General features: G+C 43.3%; 1 protein-coding gene across 1 annotated transcript in view; it reads right to left on the bottom strand.

Moving 5' to 3' along the window:
- EGFLAM (EGF like, fibronectin type III and laminin G domains) overlaps window positions 1-19571 on the bottom strand; it is a 149365-nt gene that overhangs the window by 15715 nt on the left and 114079 nt on the right. Inside the window, exons 14-18 of the mRNA XM_048504664.1 lie at window positions 14225-14350; window positions 12892-13135; window positions 7475-7586; window positions 6684-6800; window positions 2860-3040 (exon numbers count right to left, since the gene is read on the bottom strand). Coding sequence (XP_048360621.1) covers window positions 2860-3040; window positions 6684-6800; window positions 7475-7586; window positions 12892-13135; window positions 14225-14350 — 780 coding nt within the window. The remainder of the gene's footprint in view (window positions 1-2859; window positions 3041-6683; window positions 6801-7474; window positions 7587-12891; window positions 13136-14224; window positions 14351-19571) is intronic.

The raw sequence follows: 19571 nt of genomic DNA, 5'->3' as shown, positions 1-19571 counted from the left end.
CCAGACGCAATTCTCAACAGATTTAGGTGGCAAAGAAAAATGGCTATTTATAAGCGACATTGTAATGCTATTGAAAGGCATTTTAAATCACACAGCTATCTCGATAGAGAGGCAAACACAGACACAAACAATTGCACAAAGAAAGAAAGCCTTTCTCAGAGGCTACTTACTGTTCATGCAGTAATTTCCACACTCTGTCATTCGTCAGCATAAAGCAGAAGAACATTCAGATTTTATTTCCCAGCAGCAAAATGTCAAAAGGATCATCCATTCTAGATATTCAAGAGTTCAAAACTTTTCCCTCCTCCCTTTTATAATTATTTTGCAGGTCATCAGAATAACAATGAGTAAAAGAATGCTCCAGTTTAGACAAACTGCAGTTGTCGCTTGATTGCTGTAGGCAGGGGTCTGCAACCTGCGGCTCTCCAGATGGTCATGCTGGCAGGGACTGATGGGATTTGTAGTCCATGAACATCTGGAGAGCCGCAGGTTGAAGACCCCTGCTGTAGGGCATATGGTCCAGCCACACTCATGAAAAGGCACCATCCCTGAGTAGCAGTGGTTCCAGATAATCCGTGCCACAGTTGAATTCTGCACAGATGCCTGGACAGGGACTGCAGTGACCGCTAAACTCTCACCTATTCAGCTCCCATAAGGAGGTGCTTCTCATAAACAGAACCTCCTTATGAGCACCACCCGGCCTGAAGCCCAACCTCAATGACCAGCATGTTGCTAAAGTTCTCTGTTTAATATTGCCCTGTCCTGGATGGTCCAGGCTAGCCCAATCTCAGCAGGGCTGGCCATGGATGGGAGACCACCAAGGAAGTCCAGAGTAGCTATGCAGAGGCAGACAATGACAAACTATCTCTGTGCACTCCCACACACGCCAGCTGGGTGACCTTGGGGTAGTCACAGCTTCTCGGAGCTCTCTCAGCCCCACCCACCTCACAAGGTGTTTGTTGTGAGGGGGGAAGGGCAAGGAGATTGCAAACTCCTTTGAGTCTCCTACAGGAGAGAAAGCGGGGATATAAATCCAAACTCCTCCTCCTCCTCTTCCTCCTCCACCACAGGGTTGCCATATTCAATTGCAATGTGACGGCACTTTCCATCACCATATTTAATATTAATAATTACATTTTATTCTATTCTGTGTGTGTCCACATGTGTGTGTGTGTGACTCTGTGTGTGTGTGTTTGGGATTACAAACAGGGCAGCAGTAGCCTTGTGCCTTTTGCATTGATGTTAATTGTGAAGCTGGCCCTCTGTAAGTGGCAGAGTCAGTAATGCTGATTTTTAGTCTTATCTCCGGCACAGCAAAAATGCAAATAAATGGAAGGATGCTGCTGCCCCCTGGTGGAATAAAGCCACATACTATTTAGTCTAGGCAAGTTTTTACCAAGCAAGAAATCTGCTGGCTTGAAATACTATGTTGCATCTGAAGTCCTCTGAGTACAACCCACCCACCCCCTGCTTTGTAAAGAATTCTTTGGTGGTCTCCGATGTGTGACTGAGGAAGGATTTGTTCCTGCTGTCAAATTACAAGGGAGGCAAAGTATAGTGCAGGATTAGAGGGTGCGCTGCTGTACGGGCAGCTCACACAAATGAGGATAAAGTTTCAAGGCCTATAAATCCCTTTGCTTAAGGGCATGAGCTAAGTCCCACTGAACCAGACAACACAGAGTTTTGCACTCACACACAGCAGCACAGAGTTTTTCAATACTGGCCATGGAACTTTTCAGCTTTGAACTAGTGTAGAATTGGCACTATAAGGACCTATGCCAATTTAATCAAGAGACTATGTAATTAATATCCATATTAAAAACTGTCAACTAATCCTACAGGACTTGAGGGCTACCTTTTGAGGGTCCATAACTTTGGACCCCCTGAACCAAACTTCACTAAACTTAGGCGGTATCATCAGGATAGTGTCCTGCTGATACCAGCCAGGTTTTGTGAAGTTTGGTTTGGGGAATTCAAAGGTATGGACCCCCAAAGGGGGTGCCCCATCCCCCATTGTTTCCAATGGAAGCTAACAGTAGATGGGGCTACCTTTTGAGGGCCCATAACTTTGGACCCCCTGAACCAAACATCACCAAACCTGGGAGGCACCATCAGGAGAGTCCCCTGACAGGCACCCTCAAATTTTCCCCATATTCTCCCTTTAAACCCCCCCTTCCGAGTGGATTTAAAGGGAGAATCTGTGCTTCCTTGTTTAAACAATATTGAAAGTGATGCTGTTTGGGGGGTGGGGTGGGGGGAATCCTCCCTGAAACAGCATCACTTTCAATGTTGTTTAAACTAGAGAGCCGAAATTCTCCGTTTAAGGTGGATTTAAAGGGAGAATCTGAGTTCTCTAGGCGAATCTGGGCTCTCTAGTCTAAATAACATTGAAAGTGATGCTGTTTCAGGGTGAATTCTCCCTTTAAGTGGGATTTAAAAGTAGGACCAGGGATCCCAAGTTTAAACAACATTGAAAATTATGCTGTTTCGGGGTGGGTCGCCCCCCCCCCCCGTATCACTTTTAGTATTGTTTAAACTAGGGAACCCAGAGTCTCCCTTTAAGGTGGATTTAAAAGGAGCATCTGGGCTCACTAGTCTAAACAGCATTAAAAGTGATGCTGTTTCAGGGTGGATTCCCCCCACCACCACCACCAAAAAACCCAGCATCACTTTCAATGTTGTTTAAACAAGGGAGCCCTCGGTGTGTTCAGATGTGTGAGTTGGGGCATGTTCTATAACGTGATGGTGACTTTGAGATGACCTGGTGCAAATGTAGCAGTGCAAGTTAATTATCTGATCAGGTCTACCCCACATGTATGAAATCTCTGCACTACAAGCACAAAACAAAATCTCCATTACCTTTCTGGCAGTTCTGCCCATCAAAACCCAAGGGGCAATCACAGTCGTAGCTGTCCTTCTTGGGCACACAGGATCCCCCGTTGACACAGGGGGCGTAAACGCAAGGATGGAGAGCATTGTCCAGATTGACTCCAGATGTGAAGTCCTGCTTCATGTCTATCACCCGGTCATTCAGAATAATCTATGTTAAAGAGACAGGGGGGAAAAAACCACAAAAAATCTGCTGTTTTGACATTTTGCTTTATGACTCAACACATTAACCTTACACTGGCCTTTCTTTTCAAACAAGAGCAGAGAAAGAAAAGGATGCTTGGAGAGGTCATTTCTAACATCTGTTTATTTTCACTAAGATGGTCCTTCAGAACAGCCCTCCAGCAGATTCCACTGTTTACCCTCCAGAGAAACAGGAGGAGGCAAGAGAGATCAGCACTTTTAAGCCCTCTAACATAAAGCTCTTTAGCTCTGACTTTTAATAGTTGTCATATTTATGAGCCTTGTGCCTGAAATTTAGTATAAGAATATTTTTTGTGGTTCTATTTCGAGCCAAAGATGAGATGTACAAGAAAACGGCTGACATTACCAGACTTGCTTACTGCTCTGTCCTTTTTTGCTATGCCTCTCCTCACACTTGTTCCAATTTAATTCGTTTATTTCTTTCATTTTTAATCCCTCCCTTTCTTTGAAGAGCGTAGGGCAATCTATATCCTCTCAACCACACTGACTGACCAGTAACTTCCAGTTTGGGTACAAATCCTGTTTTTCTTTGAACCAACTAACTGTGGTTTGTGCCTTCTCTCCAAAACGGAATGTTAAATCCCGGTTTAACTTCATGCGTTTAATAGTATGAGATAAGCCACGGTTTAGTGTTTAAATCTCGGTTTAACGTTGTGCGTTGAACAGTAAGAGATAAGTCATAGTTTAGTGTTACTTGTGAACTGAACTATAGCAAAATTCCTTCCAAGCATCATTAACATGCCATACATTGGTGCAACCCTGGAATGCAGTGTTGCATTGAAACGTTACAGTCTTCCTGAAGGAGCTATGGGAAATATTTGTTTGATTACCTCTTCGGTTACAGTAGCTTTGCAAATTCATCTACAAAATATAACTGCGCGAAAAGAAATATTATTGGTCAGCGTGCCTAGCACCCTGAAGGTTTGAAAGGAGGAAAAAATAATGAACCAATTCTCTTACAGTTATCAAATGTTCCCATTTATTTTTTGTCCAGGTATTTCTATCCTAGCCAGTGTGATGTAGCAGTCAGAGTCTTAAACTAAAAGCAGGCAGCCCCTGGATTTAAAACTTCTCCTTACCGACGAAGCTACTGAGTGACTTGCATTATCTCTCAGCCTAATGAAACTTGCAGGGCTGTTGGAAATATAAAAAAGAAGCTGGCGAATACACCAACTTGAGCATCTTGGAGAAGGGTGGGATAAAGGCGTGATAAATACTGCTTTTCAGCTACAGCAAAAGCACCCAAATAGAAATACGTGGCCTGGTGGTGATTCTCATTTACCATAGATAACCAAGTATATGACTACTAATAAGCAGGAGTTAAATGTTTCTAGGTACTCAGCTTGGGTTGTGGTAACCATGCAAATCTCTCATTTCAAAATAGACTCAAGGAGCAGCAGTGGCGTAGGAGGTTAAGAGCTTGTGTATCTAATCTGGAGGAACTGGGTTTGATTCCCAGCTCTGCCGCCTGAGCTGTGGAGGCTTATCTGGGGAATTCAGATTAGCCTGTACACTCCCACACACGTGAGCTGGGTGACCTTGGGCTAGTCACAGCTTCTCGGAGCTCTCGGAGCCCCACCTACCTCACAGGGTGTTTGTTGTGAGGGGGGAAGGGCAAGGAGATTGTAAGCCCCTTTGAGTCTCCTGCAGGAGAGAAAAGGGGGATATAAATCCAAACTCTTCTTCTTCTTCTTCTTCTTCTTCTTCTTGTAATTAAATCAAAAACACAGCTGATTTCTGTGGACTGCCCTCTACCACCTCTAATCTGATAAGCCCATCAAGTTTAACTCATTTGTTTGTATATATTCTAAAAGGGACTGCACCATTTCCCCCATAGGCCTGTAATGTCAACAGCTGAAGAACAGACCAGCTAATTCCTGGGTAAACCGTTATGCCAGCGATCTGGTAAAATGGCTTGGGTTTTTGCCTACCTCTTAAGCAGGCCTTGAAGTAACATTAGAAGCTATAAAAATCAGTGGTTTAGGCTAGGATATAAAACCAGTCCGATAGGCTGAGACTGTTAAGAGACAGCAGTAGAAAGACTATCATGAAGAATTACATTATTTATCTAACCGCTCCACCTCAGCTCTAGACTCAACAACTCTTGACTGTGGAACTGTCTGTCCTGTTCTGCCTAGGACATTACTGGTGTGGACTAGGAGGCTCCCTTATGATATCAGAGGGCAAATGATGATTCATGGGTTGATTTGTGAGAGAGATACACGGCTAATTTGGGAGGAATTCATTCATTTTATGACTCTTCTCTTTTAAAACCAACGGAATTTGAATTGCTTTCGCATGCCTGCAGTTTCCTTGAGAACATTTTGGAAGCAACCATAAGCTCTACTCAGAAGCAAGCCAATTTTTTTTTCAACAGTGAGTGTTCTTAGGATCTGCAGCCTTTCTTGGGTTCATTGGAAATCAGGACTGGCCCAAAGGTTATTTAGCACCCTTGGCAAATTGTGACTTTGGTATCTCTACACACATTAACAAAGAAATATAATGTCTAGGGATGATATATTTATATTCATATTTTTAAACGAGAGAAATTCAAATCATTTCTAATTTGGCTTCCCTTAAACCCTGTTGTCCCAAGCCCAGCTAATGTTATTCATATGGTCAAAGCAGTTTTATCTTGGAAGCTTAAACTAGCTTGAGAAAAGGAAAGCTTAAACTAGCTTGAGAAAAAGGAAGCTTAAACTAGCTTGAGAAAAACCTGGCTTGGATACTATGTGGTTTTGAATTCCTTGCATTTGAATTCCTTGCATTTGAATTCCTTGCAGGAATTGAAGAAGAGTTTGGATTTATACCCTGCTTTTCTCAACTCGGCTTGCAAACTCTTTCCCTTCCTCTGCCCACCTTGTGAAGTGGGTGGGGCGGAGAGACTTCTGAAAGAAATGTGACTAGCCCAGGGTCACTCTGCAGGCTTCATGTGTAAGAGTGGGGAATCAAACCCGGTTCTTCAGTTTAGAATCCACCACTCAAGTGGAAGAGTGGGGAATCAAACCTGTTTCTCCAGAGAGTCCATCTACTCTTAGCCACTATACCAGTGATGGCGAACCTTTTTGAGACCAAGGGCCCAAATTGCAACCCAAATCCCACTTATTTATCGCAAAGTGCCAACCCAGCAATTTAACCTGAAAGCTGAGGTTTTCATTTAGAAAAAAACGGTTGCCTCCCTCTTCCTCCGCCCCACCTGCTCGAGCAGGGGCCAGCCTGCTCTAGCCTCCAGCAAGTCACTCTGTGCCCCTCTAGCATCTCTGACTCCTCTGCGCCCCCCTACCCTTGGGCAGGAGCCACCCGGAACACAGGTACCAGGCCAGTCAGCTGAGTCCTCCCTGCTCACAGCGGTGCGTGCACATCGTGCTCAGTGGCCCAAGCCAGCCTAGATGTGTGTGTGTGTGGGGGGGTGATTTTCCACCCCCACATTATGAACTCTGTTTGCGCGTGCCCACAGAGAGGGTTCCAAGTGCCACCTCTGGCACCCGTGCCATAGGTTCGCCATCACTGCACTATACCATGCCGGCTTTCTCTACAGGACACAAATTCAGGACACAAATGTGAGAGGCAAAATTTGAGAACACACATACCTTTTGGATACTCCCAGAGAACGGTTTGAGGACTCCTGAGTTCTTTTTCACGTTATCATAATTCGATACTCCACCAATGAATATGTCAGGATTGCACTTAATCTGTGTGAAAGCTCCCTGTCAGAGGGAAAAATTACACTGCATTATGAGAGTGCCTTCAAGTTGCCTTACGTTCACGTTTGAAAAATAACTGCCAAGATGTATCATTTTAAAAATCTAATGGGCACCGCTTTCTTCTGCTGACAAAAATACTACAATTTAGTATTGGAAAAGTGGTTATAGGAACAAAAGCAATGCTATTTTGGAAATAAGTCTGAATTTACTGCAATAAAAAAATAAGCAAAGAAACAAACAAAGCACCACTGAGAATTACTGCTCACAGAAATTGTCTGAAAAAGCCCTGAAGTACAACCATGCTCAGTAATACATGATTTCCCTCCCAATCTTTGAATAAGATGCATTCATTAATGCAGTGATCCCCAATGTGGTATTTGTAGGGGGCATGGTATCTACCCCTGCATTTCCTGGTGCCCACATGTCTCTTCAACTGAGTTTCTCTTCCTCAAAGCAAAAACCAATCCTGGCTTTTTCCTACTTCAGTGGAGCAAGAGATGCGACAAAGAGCCCAAGGGAGCATTCATTTGAGAAAAATTGCCTTCATTATAGGAACCCAAAATGGCACTCCCTTGATATTTGATACCTATTGGTTGACTGGTGGAATACCTGAACCAGCCCAGTCCTTAAAATCACCATTCTGGGTGCATGATATTACATAATTAATTCTTTGTTACCTCAGCCATTCCTTCGACTGGTCTTTGCTGATCAACCTGCAAGATGCCATTTTTGGCTGTGCGGGACACTTTCAGCTCATGCCACTGGTTCAAAATAACAGGTTCTTCACCCCTATTTAGAAATGAAAAGGAACAAAAATGTACCCTAAATACAAAGGTATTCACACCTTCTAGCTTTTGATGGGAGTAAACAGTTCACACCTTCTAGCTTTTGATGGGAGTAAACAGTTACACCTGTGCATAAAACAAACAATGGGTCTGGAATTCGATGGTGAGCAAAACAAACAGGGAACCCCTTTCCAAATAATTTTTAAAATATTAACCTCAAAATATAGAATGCTTCATTAAAAAAGTCCCAATTTTCTCAATTAAAAGTTGGGAATGTGGGTATAATTTCCCCCAAAACATTATAAGCATCAGGATTTGTGCATTTATTGAATGGTTTCAGGAGCGTAAGATCAAGTCCTGAATTAAGTTTATAGTCCAGTGGTAGAACATGGGGCTTGTCTGACAAAGGAGTCCTAGTCAGTCAAAGGATCTTGAGATCAAGTCAGGGAAAGGTCTCTGCCGAGCCATAAGTCAAGATGCACAGCATTGGGATACATGGGCCTACAGTTTGACAATATTTTAAGAATTTCTATTTCATGCTTTCTCCCTGAAAGGGTCTACTAGTCAGGATGGTATAGTGATTAAGATAGACAGACTGTAATCTAGAGAACCAGGTTTGATTCCCCACTCCTACATGTGAAGTCTGCTGGGTGACCTTGGGCTAGTCACAGTTCTCTCAGAGCTCTCAGCCCCACCTACCTCACAGGGTGATTCTTGTAGGGAAAGGAAGGGAAAGGAGTTTGTCAGCTGCTTTGAGACTCCTTATGGTTGAGAAAAGTGCGGTATAAAAACCTACACTACTTAATCTAGGCCATTTCACACTATTTGTATGCCACCTTTCTCATTGATTGCAATGGAAATCAGTGCAATCAACAGAATAAAATATCTGATAAGGAAAGTAATAAGATTAGGATTATAGAAATCTGAAAATGATGCATCAGAATGAGACATGACATGTTTGAACCTGCAATACTAACATGGGGATCCCTTCTCCTCTTTAGCTGCAGCTCCTCCCCACTATCACTGCTTCTAGGGTGGCTGCAACAGTTCACCTCCCATCGTCTCTGCTGCCAGCAAGCCCGGGACATCTTCAACCTCCTCCCACATCACGTCCAGTGTCAATACAACTAGCTCACTTCCAGCTCACCCAGGAAGCCCAGATTCACATCCAACCTCTGCTACTGAACCCACCATGTCCCCTGTCCTCCCCATGGCCTACACTTATAGCGAGCCCAGCACAGCTCCATCTACCCCTCAAAACTGCCTCTGCTCCCAGAGTCCAGCACAGCTTTCAGCCTCTGCTACTGGGCCTGAGGCATCTGCCTCACCCCGTTGCCACCAGCTCTGGCAAGATGACTAGGTGATCATTGTTTGGCACTTCTCCTTTTCTAGTTGGCCTACTCCTCTGAAATATGTCATACCCCTCAATTATTACATTCCAATCATTAGACTCATCCCACCAGCTTTCAGTGATGCCTGTTATATCATATCTGCTTTGCTGTGTTAAGAGTTCAAGTTCATCTGGTTTATTTCCCATGCTCTATGAATTTTTGTAGAGACACCTAAGACACCAGTCATCCCCCTGGCTGCTTATTTAAGGTTTCTTCCTCCCACTATTGAACTATTTGCTCAGTTGTCTCTACAACATTCAGACTATTATGTCCAGCACTTGATGAATTCCTGCCCTCAGGAATACTGTCTCCCTCCCCTACGTAACTCAGTTTAAAGTCCTCCTGATCAGGTTTGTAAGCCTCTAAGCAAAAATGTTTCTGCCAACTGCCATGAGGTGCAATCCACCCCTTGCCAGACATCCATCTTCATAAACTGGTCCAAAAAGTTAAAACATTCTCAGTGGCACCATCTGTGGTGCCAGTTATTCTCTTTCACTATTCTTTTCTCCCTCCCCGTGTCGCATTCTTGTTAGGTCTCAGACCTTTAAGCGAATAAACAGACTCTGAAGCTGTATTGTCGAAGGCTTTCACAGCTGGATTCAACTGGTTGTGGTGGATTTTCCAGGCTGGGTGTCCATGGTCTGGTAGATCTTGTTCCTAACATTTCGCCTGCATCTGTGACTGGCATCTTCGGAGGTGTATCACAGAGAGCAGTCTTACACACTATATCTAGTGAGAAGAGAATGTTTAGTGGGGTATATATTGTCCATGTCCCAGGGTGGGGAACCAATCAGTAAGTGTTTGGGTGGAACTTGCTATGCAAAGGTGTGGTTGAATGCATTGTATTGCGGGTGGGGTTTTTCAGTCCTGGGTGTGATTCACATTTGCATTCCCTGCAGCAGCAACAGTCTTAGTGAATGCAAATCCTGTGTCTGGGTGGAGTCCATTGTCCATGAACTTAGCATGCCCTTGGTGTTTTTAAGTACTGGTAGCCAAGCTTTGATAATTCTCAGAGTCTCTTCTTTCTTGTCGAAGTTGTCTTGGTGTTTGTGAATTTCAAGGGCCTCCCTGTGCAGTCTGACAAAGTAACCTTCCAAATTGTCCAGAATTTCAGTGTTTTCAAATAAAACACACACACACCCAGTGCAACACCAGTGTGACACATTATTTGCTTATTTGACCTATACCTTACACTCTCCTGATAATTCAGGTTCAAGACAACTAACCACTACTCAACACTGACCTAAAGGTTATGGAGAGGAGCAGGGTTCTAGATACCCTATGAGAGGCATGGAATTTCCAACAGGGTTACAGTACACCTTGGACCATCTGGACCTAGCTGAGGATTGGTCATGGGGAGGAGGAAAAAGCTCAAAATACTCCCTTTGTGTATCTGTGGAAGTAGATGTATTGCGCTACATGTTTCATAACATCTATTACATTCTACCTAAATACAGTCAACAATTTCTGGGGCTGTCCAATTGCAACACAATCATAATTATAGAGAGAGCTCCTAAGAAACATAATTTGCAATTGAGGTGTCAGGCCTCCCACAGGAAGAATCTGAAAAGTACCGAGGTGATCTTTATAAATGGTCTCTAATCCGAGAAGCGGAAAACAGTCTCGATAGCAAATAGATATAAATTAAATTACCCATCAGACAGATTACATGCCGAAGAAACTGAAACAACATCTCCGGTTTAACAATGCACAAATTTAAATTTCAAATGCAAGCCACATTTTACACCTTGTCACTGATAAGCTTTAATATTTCCCAGAAGCAAAAAAAGAAAATCCATTAGAAACGCTAGAAAAACCATCGCACTAAAGAATCTCTTCGCCGTCTCTTCTTTTAATTGGCTGCCAAAGTCATTCATTTGTTCCCTTTCCTTTGTTTAATAACAAGTAGGATTTAATTACCCTAGATAGGTCAATGTAGAATGGAGCAATAATCACCTCTGATCAATATGTCTTGAAGGAAACAGATGAGGCCAAGTGTTTAATAAGGAACAACATATGCAGAATGTCCTCTTTCCTTGCACACTTCTTTGTCCTGAAAGACCTCCTGCATCCCAACAAGGAGCAATATAATAATCAAGGACTAAAATTTGGTTTGAAATTCTAACTAGAGATACATTTTGGGTGTTCAGTAGTTTTGCAACATTAGAAAAGATGGGGGTTTTTTACCCTGTTTTTTCCTACCTTAAGGAGTCTCAGTGCAGCTTACAGTCACAATCCCTTCCTTTCCCTTTGTGAGGTAGGTTGGGCTGAGAGAGTTCTGACTGGTCCAAGGTCACCCAGCAGGCTTCATGGGCAGGAGTGGGGAATCAAACCTGGCTGTCTGGATTATTTACCACTCTTAACCACTGCATCATGCTAGCTATAGTGTTTAAAACTCATACCGCTGGCCAAAGGATTTAAAAACTCATACCACAATATAAAATATTTGGAGGCACTACAAATGCAGGTCAGTAAACTTTCGGTCACAGTATGTCAGGAATCACTTTCCTTAAAAATCCAGGATCATGATTTCACAACAAATTCATTCTAGCCCATCAGAGAAATTTCAATACAAGTTATAGCAGACACAAAAACGTTACATATTTTTTCAGTGGCTCATATCCACTATTTACAGCATAATGTAACAAACGTGCAACATTTTGCAGTACAGTTTGAACAGTGGTCCAGGCATTTCTCAGTGTGCCACGACAGGAATATAAGAAGAGCCATGCTGAATCAGACTAGTGGTCTATCTAGTGCAGTATCCAGTCTCACACTGTGACCAACCAGTTCCTCTGACAAGAAGAAGGGCATAGAGGCAGTGGTGGGATCCAAAAATTTTAGTAACAGGTTCCCATGGTGGTGGGATTCAAACAGTGGCGTGGCGCCAATGGGGCTGGGCGGGGCATGATGGGGGCGGGGCATTAATAATTTCTCTGTTACTGTAAAAAACTCTTACTGTAAAAAAAAAGTTCCTAATTTCCAGCTGGTATCTTTCTGTCCATAATTTAAACTCATTATAGCAAGTCCTATCGTCTACTGCCAACAGAAACAACTACTTCTCCTCTAATTGACGGCCTGTCAAATACTTTCAAATACTTAATTTTGTTTGTAGAAATCAAAAGACGGATACTTTCCTTAAACAAGGAACTTTACCATATTTCTAAAACATGTTTTTACAACAGCCCAACAGGGAGAATTATCCCGTTTTCTACCTTCGCTAACCAGCCACATAGGAAACAACAGGACTTTATGATTTTTGGACCTAATGGAATTCCTAATGGAAAAGCAGACCCAATTAGTAACCCCCTCTTGGCACACACAAATAATTAGTAACCCACTCTCGGGAACTGGGAGAACCTGCTGGATCCCACCTCTGCATAGAGGCCAAGGCCTTCCACTCACATTGTCTGCTGGCACTGGAAATCAGAAGTTTACTGCCTTTGGATGAGGAGGTTCCCCATAATCACGATGGCTAGTAGCTGCAGCCAGATCTATCCTCCATGCCTGAAGCCGTCACTATAACCCCTGGCAGTGAATTCCACATTTTAAATACTTGCTGAGTAAATAAGTATTTTCTTTTGTCCATCCTGAATTTACTACTCATCTATTTCACTGGATGCTGTCTACTATTTTGGGAGAGAGAAAAAGTTCTCACTGCCACTCTCTTTACCCTGTACGTAATTTTACACACCTCTATTATACCCCCTCTAAATTTAGACTTTTTTCTAAACTGAAAACTCCCTGACTCTTCAGACTTTCCTTGGCCGCTATCATCTTGATTGCCCTCTTCTGTCCTTATGGCCTTCAAAGAAAAGGGGCGGGTGGTTGCAGACCGTACAAATGTCTTAAAAGCACAAACTAAGACTGAAAAAGTATGTATGGCACTATTGTACGTAATACACAAATTTCATTTACCTGATTACAGCAGTGCCTGAACCACAGTCAAACCTGAATTCCACAAAGCTGTCCACCATGATAATGGACAGGAAGTCTTTGCTCCCCGTGTCGTAGCTGTACAAAAGCACACCGTTGGCTGAAGCTGGACGAAATGTCAACTCAAACTCCATGAAGGAAAGATAGTTATGTGGCTCTAATGGCCAAGGAGTTGTAGCAAAGGATTTCAAGGTCTCGTTGAAGTGAGGTATGGCAAGGGTGAAAGCTGAAAGAGTAAGTCAGAGACACACTTTATTTCAGTTCCTCAAGAAAGCAGAAAAGCAGCTGTTCTGGTGGGTTGAAAGTGTCAAACATGTGGTCTGGGGGCCAGATCAAGCCCTTTGAGAGGGCTTATCAGGCCCGTGAGCCCACCCCCTTTGCTCCTGATCTGGGCTGGCAAGCTTGCTGATAGACTGAAAGCTGAGACAGCCGCTCCCTCCCCCCAGTGCCAATCTAGGCTGATAAGGCTGCTGGGGGGGGGTGGTGGCAGCCAGTCGAGGCAGCCCCCCCAAGTCACATTCATATAATTTCTGACCATCATAACAAATTAGTTCAACACCCCTGCGTTAGTTTCTTTAGTCTCTTAAATTCTATTAAATTCTATTACATTCTATAGTCTATTAAATTCTTAAAAATGCAGGAAAACCCCCACTTTCCAATTGAATCAAAACTGCAGCAAAGAATCCATGTGGAAAAGGTAAATATTTTTGTCAACAGGAGTGTTTAATTCTGTGCCAAAGTTCAACAGAACTGTCACAGAAATACATTGGTGAAATAGTCATCCATTTTTTTTAAAGCCCTCTAATGAGGTGGCAGGAAAACCATGCAGGAAATACGGCACCCATAAGAGGCTCAAGGCAGGAAAATGGTGCCAGTATGGGTGTGATCTTCTCAGGGAATGAAAAAGCACTTGGACTGCATTCGTTCCCAAAAGTACATTTGGGAAAGCGAGTATTTAGGACAGGGAATATAGGAGAATGATCACATAGAACTGTGTGGAAGTTCCACCAAAAAAGCCACTCCAACCTGGCTGCCAAGGTAAAGAAGCAACCCTGGAACATAATACAGAAGTTCTAGCAAGCTACAACAGCACAACCAGCAACATGAGATCTAGACTTCTTTGCTTAACGGCACGGCACCACCGAGTCAGAATACAGTTAACTGGCAATGTGATACAGACTGTGAAAACCAGTTCAGCACCCCCAGTGAGCTGTGGACATTCCACTGACCTGCTTGACTGAACAGGGCATAGATCAGTCTGGGCACAAACTCAGAGCCAAATGATAATGGGCAAGAATGGCAGTAAACCTCTCACCTTCTTCACAGTGTCGACCTTTAAACCCGAGCGGGCAAAGACAGATGTATCGATCCGCTTTGCTCGCTGTGCAGGTGCCGCCATTAATGCAAGAGGCCTCATCGCAAATTCCGCTGCTGCATTCACCTGAAAAGCAGAGAAATAACACAGATTCGTCATTTCAGTCGCCGGAGGGATGGGGGTTAATTTAGCTACTTGTGTTCCAGGTTCCTACACAAATCATACTCGCTTTCTGCTGCATAAACACAACTCCTTCCTGGCAACATGTAAATCTAAGCACCAGATTAACTGACTGAACATTAAGCCACAAAGAGGTTTCACAAAATGGCAGCAATGAGAATTAATCACGTCAACTCTGTAAATGAACGCTCACCAGACAGGCCAACGTCTCCCTCCCTTCACTAGCCTCACTTACTCTTGTTCTCCCAGACGAAATGTAAAATCTCCAAATGTCACCAGTCTGTTTACAAGGACCATGATTTTTCTTAACCTCAATTACCTTAAGTGCTCCTTTGTTTGTCCAGGGTTTGAGGGAAAGAGACCGCAAGAGCTGGAGGTGTTAAGCAGTAGGATCTAAGCTTATTAGCTGCTCAGCAATTTGTTGCTAACAGTCCCATCTGCATGGCAGGTAATCCATAGTACCAGCATATGGGTTTCTATAATCAACATCTCTATCATCTTGCCATATAATAGGAAAATGTCCTGAGGTAATAGTACAGAAACTGTCAAAGGCTGACAGATTTGACTGCTTCAAAGATACTTCAGAAGAACATATAAATATTTCAGCACACATCATCTTATGAAATGCATGTTTAAGGTGATTATTTTCAAAATTACACTCTTTCTCCCTACAGTATAGTAGCAAAAACAGGGGGGGGGGGAGCAGAACTGAAACACTGGCACTCCACAGATAAATATCAATATAGCTTATCAACAGAAATACAAACATAAGCAATTTGTTTCACGGTAGTAATAATGAATAACACTACGAACAAAAATACACCAATAATATTTCAATAAAACTGTGAGAAGGTAAAACGTTAAATGTTGGCTACAGCCTGTGTTTTGATGCTTCAGAATTATAATATTTCCATTCTGCCTTTCTTTAAAGAACTGATGGCAAACAAGGGGACACCCCATTTTATTCTAAAAACAATCCTGTGTGGTAGGTTATGATGGGAATTATTTGCTTTGTCAAAGCTGTCCACAAAGCATTACAGCCAAGTAAGGATCTGAACCTAGGTATCTGTGGTCCAACTGCCTAGCTAGCCCGGCCTAGCCGGATCTCATCAAACTTTGGAAGTTAAGCAAAGTTAGCCGTGATTAGTAGTTGAATAGGAGACCATTAAGAAAGACTTGGGTTGCTATGCAGAGGAAACCAATGGCTAACCACTTCTGCTCATCTCATGCTTTGAAAATCCTATGATGCAACAGCTGTAAGTTGCCTGCAACTTAACAAGTTACTTTAGCTTATTTGTGGTTTAAGAAAGGGATGGCAAAATTTATGCAAGGTAAAATCAAAGCTTAACACTTTCATTAATATTCAGGCCTCTGAAATACACTTTCTGCAAACAGTGTTTATTTTATTTTATTTTGTTATTTTATTGTTAATCTGAGTAGCTTTCAAGAGTGATACAGCATAGACAGATAAGCATGCCCACACATGTACATTCCAGGCTTGGGTTCCGTGGTAATCTTTTAGCCCTTATATACACCAATGTGGGAAAATTTAATACACTTACAAGGAAGATAAAGGAGGTATACAGATACTAACCAGACAGCAATTTTATTAACATAACCACACCAGAGAGTAGCAAAAACAAGAAAGAAGATAGCTTTCATGTCAAGACCAAATCTAAGCAGTAAAACTTGAATAGCAGTTCTTCTGAGAAGTATGATAATAGCAATTTAATCATGATAGTAAAAACATCCAATATTAGCACCCATTTGCAAATCACTTGCATCCAGTTTCAATTCGAGTTTATAAAAAAATGTGTTCCACCCCTTTGGCTAGTCCAAGAGAAAGTGACTAGGGCTGTGGTGGCGAACCTTTGGCACTCCAGATGTTATGGACTACAATTCCCATCAGCCCCTGCCAGCACGGCCAATTGTAGGGGCTGATGGGAATTGTAGTCCATAACATCTGGAGTGCCAAAGGTTCACCACCACTGGACTAGGGGATGGAAGAAAGTGAGGGTATACCCTTGAGAATGTGAGAGTGTGTGAGAAAGGAATGATGGAAGAAGGGAATTGCTAGTCAAAAAGGGGAACTGATGGGGTGCGAGAGATCAGCCAATCAGGAATCAGAAAGGCTGGTGCAAAGAAGCATGGCAGGAGGGAAGAACAGACAGAAGGGTAAGGTCTGAAGCGGGTATAATAGAACAGGGAAAGCAGGTCATACTCTGCCTTTCTCAAATTGAGAGTGTCACTTCGTGTCATGAGCAGAAAAAGGTCCATGAATGGAAACAGCCTCAAAATGGTGCAGCCAGTAAAGCTCCTTTTATACCTTTCCCCGTAAATATTACCAGGTGATTGTGAACTAAAAGTGTCAGATGCCTCGTAGGACAACTTGGTTGACGGATGCCACTGGACAGGTTTCTGATGGGTTGGCTGGGATGGCTAATGTCATCCAAAGAAATGCTAATGAATCCGGAGACTCTCCTCCCTGATTACGCATTCAGGTAGGTTTCTGGGTGAGTTTGCATTATGGTGATATGTATTGTCGAAGGCTTTCACGGCCGGAATCACTTGGGTGCTGTGTGGTTTCCGGGCTGTATGGCCGTGTTCTAGCAGCATTCTCTCCTGACGTTTCGCCTGCATCTGTGGCTGGCATCTTCAGAGGATCCTCTGAAGATGCCAGCCACAGATGCAGGTGAAACGTCAGGAGAGAATGCTGCTAGAACACGGCCATACAGCCCGGAAACCACACAGCACCCATTATGGTGATATTTTTCAGCAGCTGCAATGGCAAGCAATTGTGTTGCAAAGACCAGTCACTCATCGGGAACAGGGTTTGAGGGGCCTTGGGAATCAAAGAGAGGGTCTTGACAGAGCCATAACAGTTTTCTCATAGAAGAAGAAGTGAAGAAGAGTTTGGATTTATATCCCCCCTTTCTCTCCTGTAAGGAGACTCAAAGGGGCTTACAATCTCCTTTCCCTTCCCCCCTCACAACAAACACCCTGTGAGATGGGTGGGGCTGAGAGAGCTCCAAAGAACTCTGACCAAAGTTACACATAGGGTTGCTTCATTTATGTTCCTTTCTACTAAACTTAGAATGCAGAAAGGTTATAGCTTAAAGAATAAGTTATAAGATGGAAGATCTGAAACATGGTAAGAAATGATGTAAGATCTGAAAAGTTGTACGTTCTTAAGGTCATGTTACCACCATTTGTGTATATAATTTGGTTTTAATATGGTTTCTGTTTTAATTTGTTGATCTGTCATGTAATTTGAAAGGCCTATGGCTAACAAATAAAGACTGTTGAGATGAGAACTGTGACTAGCCCAAGGTCACCCAGCTGGCATGTGTTGGAGTGCACAAGCTAATCTGGTTCACCAGATAAGCCTCCACAGCTCAAGTGGCAGAGTGGGGAATCAAACCCGGTTCTCCAGATTAGAGTGCTCCTGCTCTTAACTGCTACATCACGCTGGCTCTCACCAGTCCCTTTTGCAAACTCATGTTATGGCAGACAGCTTGATGTCTGGTTTAATATCCAATATGGAGTCTCCATGCCCCTCTGGTTTCACATGGGATCTCAGGGAGTCTTTAAGCACAGATCCCAGCTAAAGTAACAATAGCTACATTACAAGAATCACAACAAGAACACATAGTTGAATGTATAAGCCGGATCCATACATAGCCTAGACTTGAACAATAACTCGAGGACGAAGTGCAAGTCCCCAGTATGGTTTTTAAAAAGCGTATTTATGCACTTATTCTGGATCAAAATTACTATGATACCTTTTCCACTTCCTAGCTTCAGCAAGGAAGAACAGCGTTGCAAAATAAGCTTGTTAGTTAAAAATGGAGACTTCAGAAAGATTACACTGTGTATTTGCCATCACATTAATGGGAGTCAGTGCAGCACAAAACAAGGCTAGATGCTTTCCCTCTTACTATATAATTTTCTACGTTCAGGGATTTTTTTTCTTCCGTGGGAGATCATTCAAGATGTAATGATAGAAAATAGCTTAGATGGTAGACTTAGATTCAGGATGTAATGACGGCAACTAGCTTGGATGGTTTTAAAAGGGGACGAGACAAATTCATGAAGGCTAGGTCTATAATGGCTATTAGCCATGATGTCTAAGTGTTCAGTGGCAGTTGCTGAGGATAGAAGATAGAATCTGGCTGGCCACAGTAAGAAACCACTTGCCACTGGGTTGAATGGACCTCCTGTTACTGGACCAACCCACGGTGGGTTGGGGGAACCCTGCTTTTAAGACAGCAGCATCTCTGCTCATCCGGCCAAACCTTGGGGTGCCTAGCAATGCAGCACCAAAATGGGGAGCCCATTCTCTGCATGGGCTAAGTATACCCACATGGATGCAGAAAAAACCTGTCTGGACATGCCCTCGCCCACATCTGCCATGCAAAGCATCTATCTCACACCTTTCCTGAAGGGATTGAGAGAGTACAATCACCCTGCCCTGGAGAGCGTTCCCATCTCCAGCCCTGGAATGTACACCCCTGCAGAGACTTGTTAATGTGTCTGCCCTGAGTGTTCCTGTCCGGTGCTATATTAACCCAATGCTTCTTCCTCTGACAATGGAAAAGAGGGTGGAGGTGGGTGATGCTGCTGGAGGTACACAGATCTTCATAAGTCCAGGATGAGTGACACTCCCTGTTCAGTTCCAGATGGGCAGCAACAGAAGAGGTTGAGGGTGATGTAATCCATGCTCCTCCACTGCAGAGGCCAAGGGAATGGAAGTCCCAGGAAAGTGGGCCTGGCAAACCTGCCACTGCTAACTGTTCTGAACATCCTCTGTAATAGACCACTTTTGTTTTTCGGCTTTCTTCTCCTTACTGGGTGGGAAACACAGGTTTAGGAATAGCACACAGGTTCAGGAATATGGTATTTCCGTGAATCTAAAGGTGAATGTCTACCGAGTTCTTCCAAATGAATTTTAATAACCTGCGAGTAAATACAAATTCTGACACTACTGATGGCTGACAATCAGTTTGCCTGCTCACAATCTGGGCCAGTACCACATGGATAAGAGCTAATGAAAACCAGGCATTTTGTGGAAACGCCCCATCATACATAGAAACCCACAAAACAAGAGTAGGAGGACATTTGCATGGAGTGACTGCTGTCCAGGATGGGGGGAAGGGAGATGAGCTTG

The sequence above is a fragment of the Sphaerodactylus townsendi genome, linkage group LG07 (assembly GCF_021028975.2).
Source record: "Sphaerodactylus townsendi isolate TG3544 linkage group LG07, MPM_Stown_v2.3, whole genome shotgun sequence".
In the NCBI taxonomy this organism is placed as follows: Eukaryota; Metazoa; Chordata; class Lepidosauria; order Squamata; family Sphaerodactylidae; genus Sphaerodactylus; species Sphaerodactylus townsendi.
The sequence above is the reverse complement of the archived record's forward strand: the minus strand, read 5'-3'. Positions and strand labels throughout refer to the sequence as shown.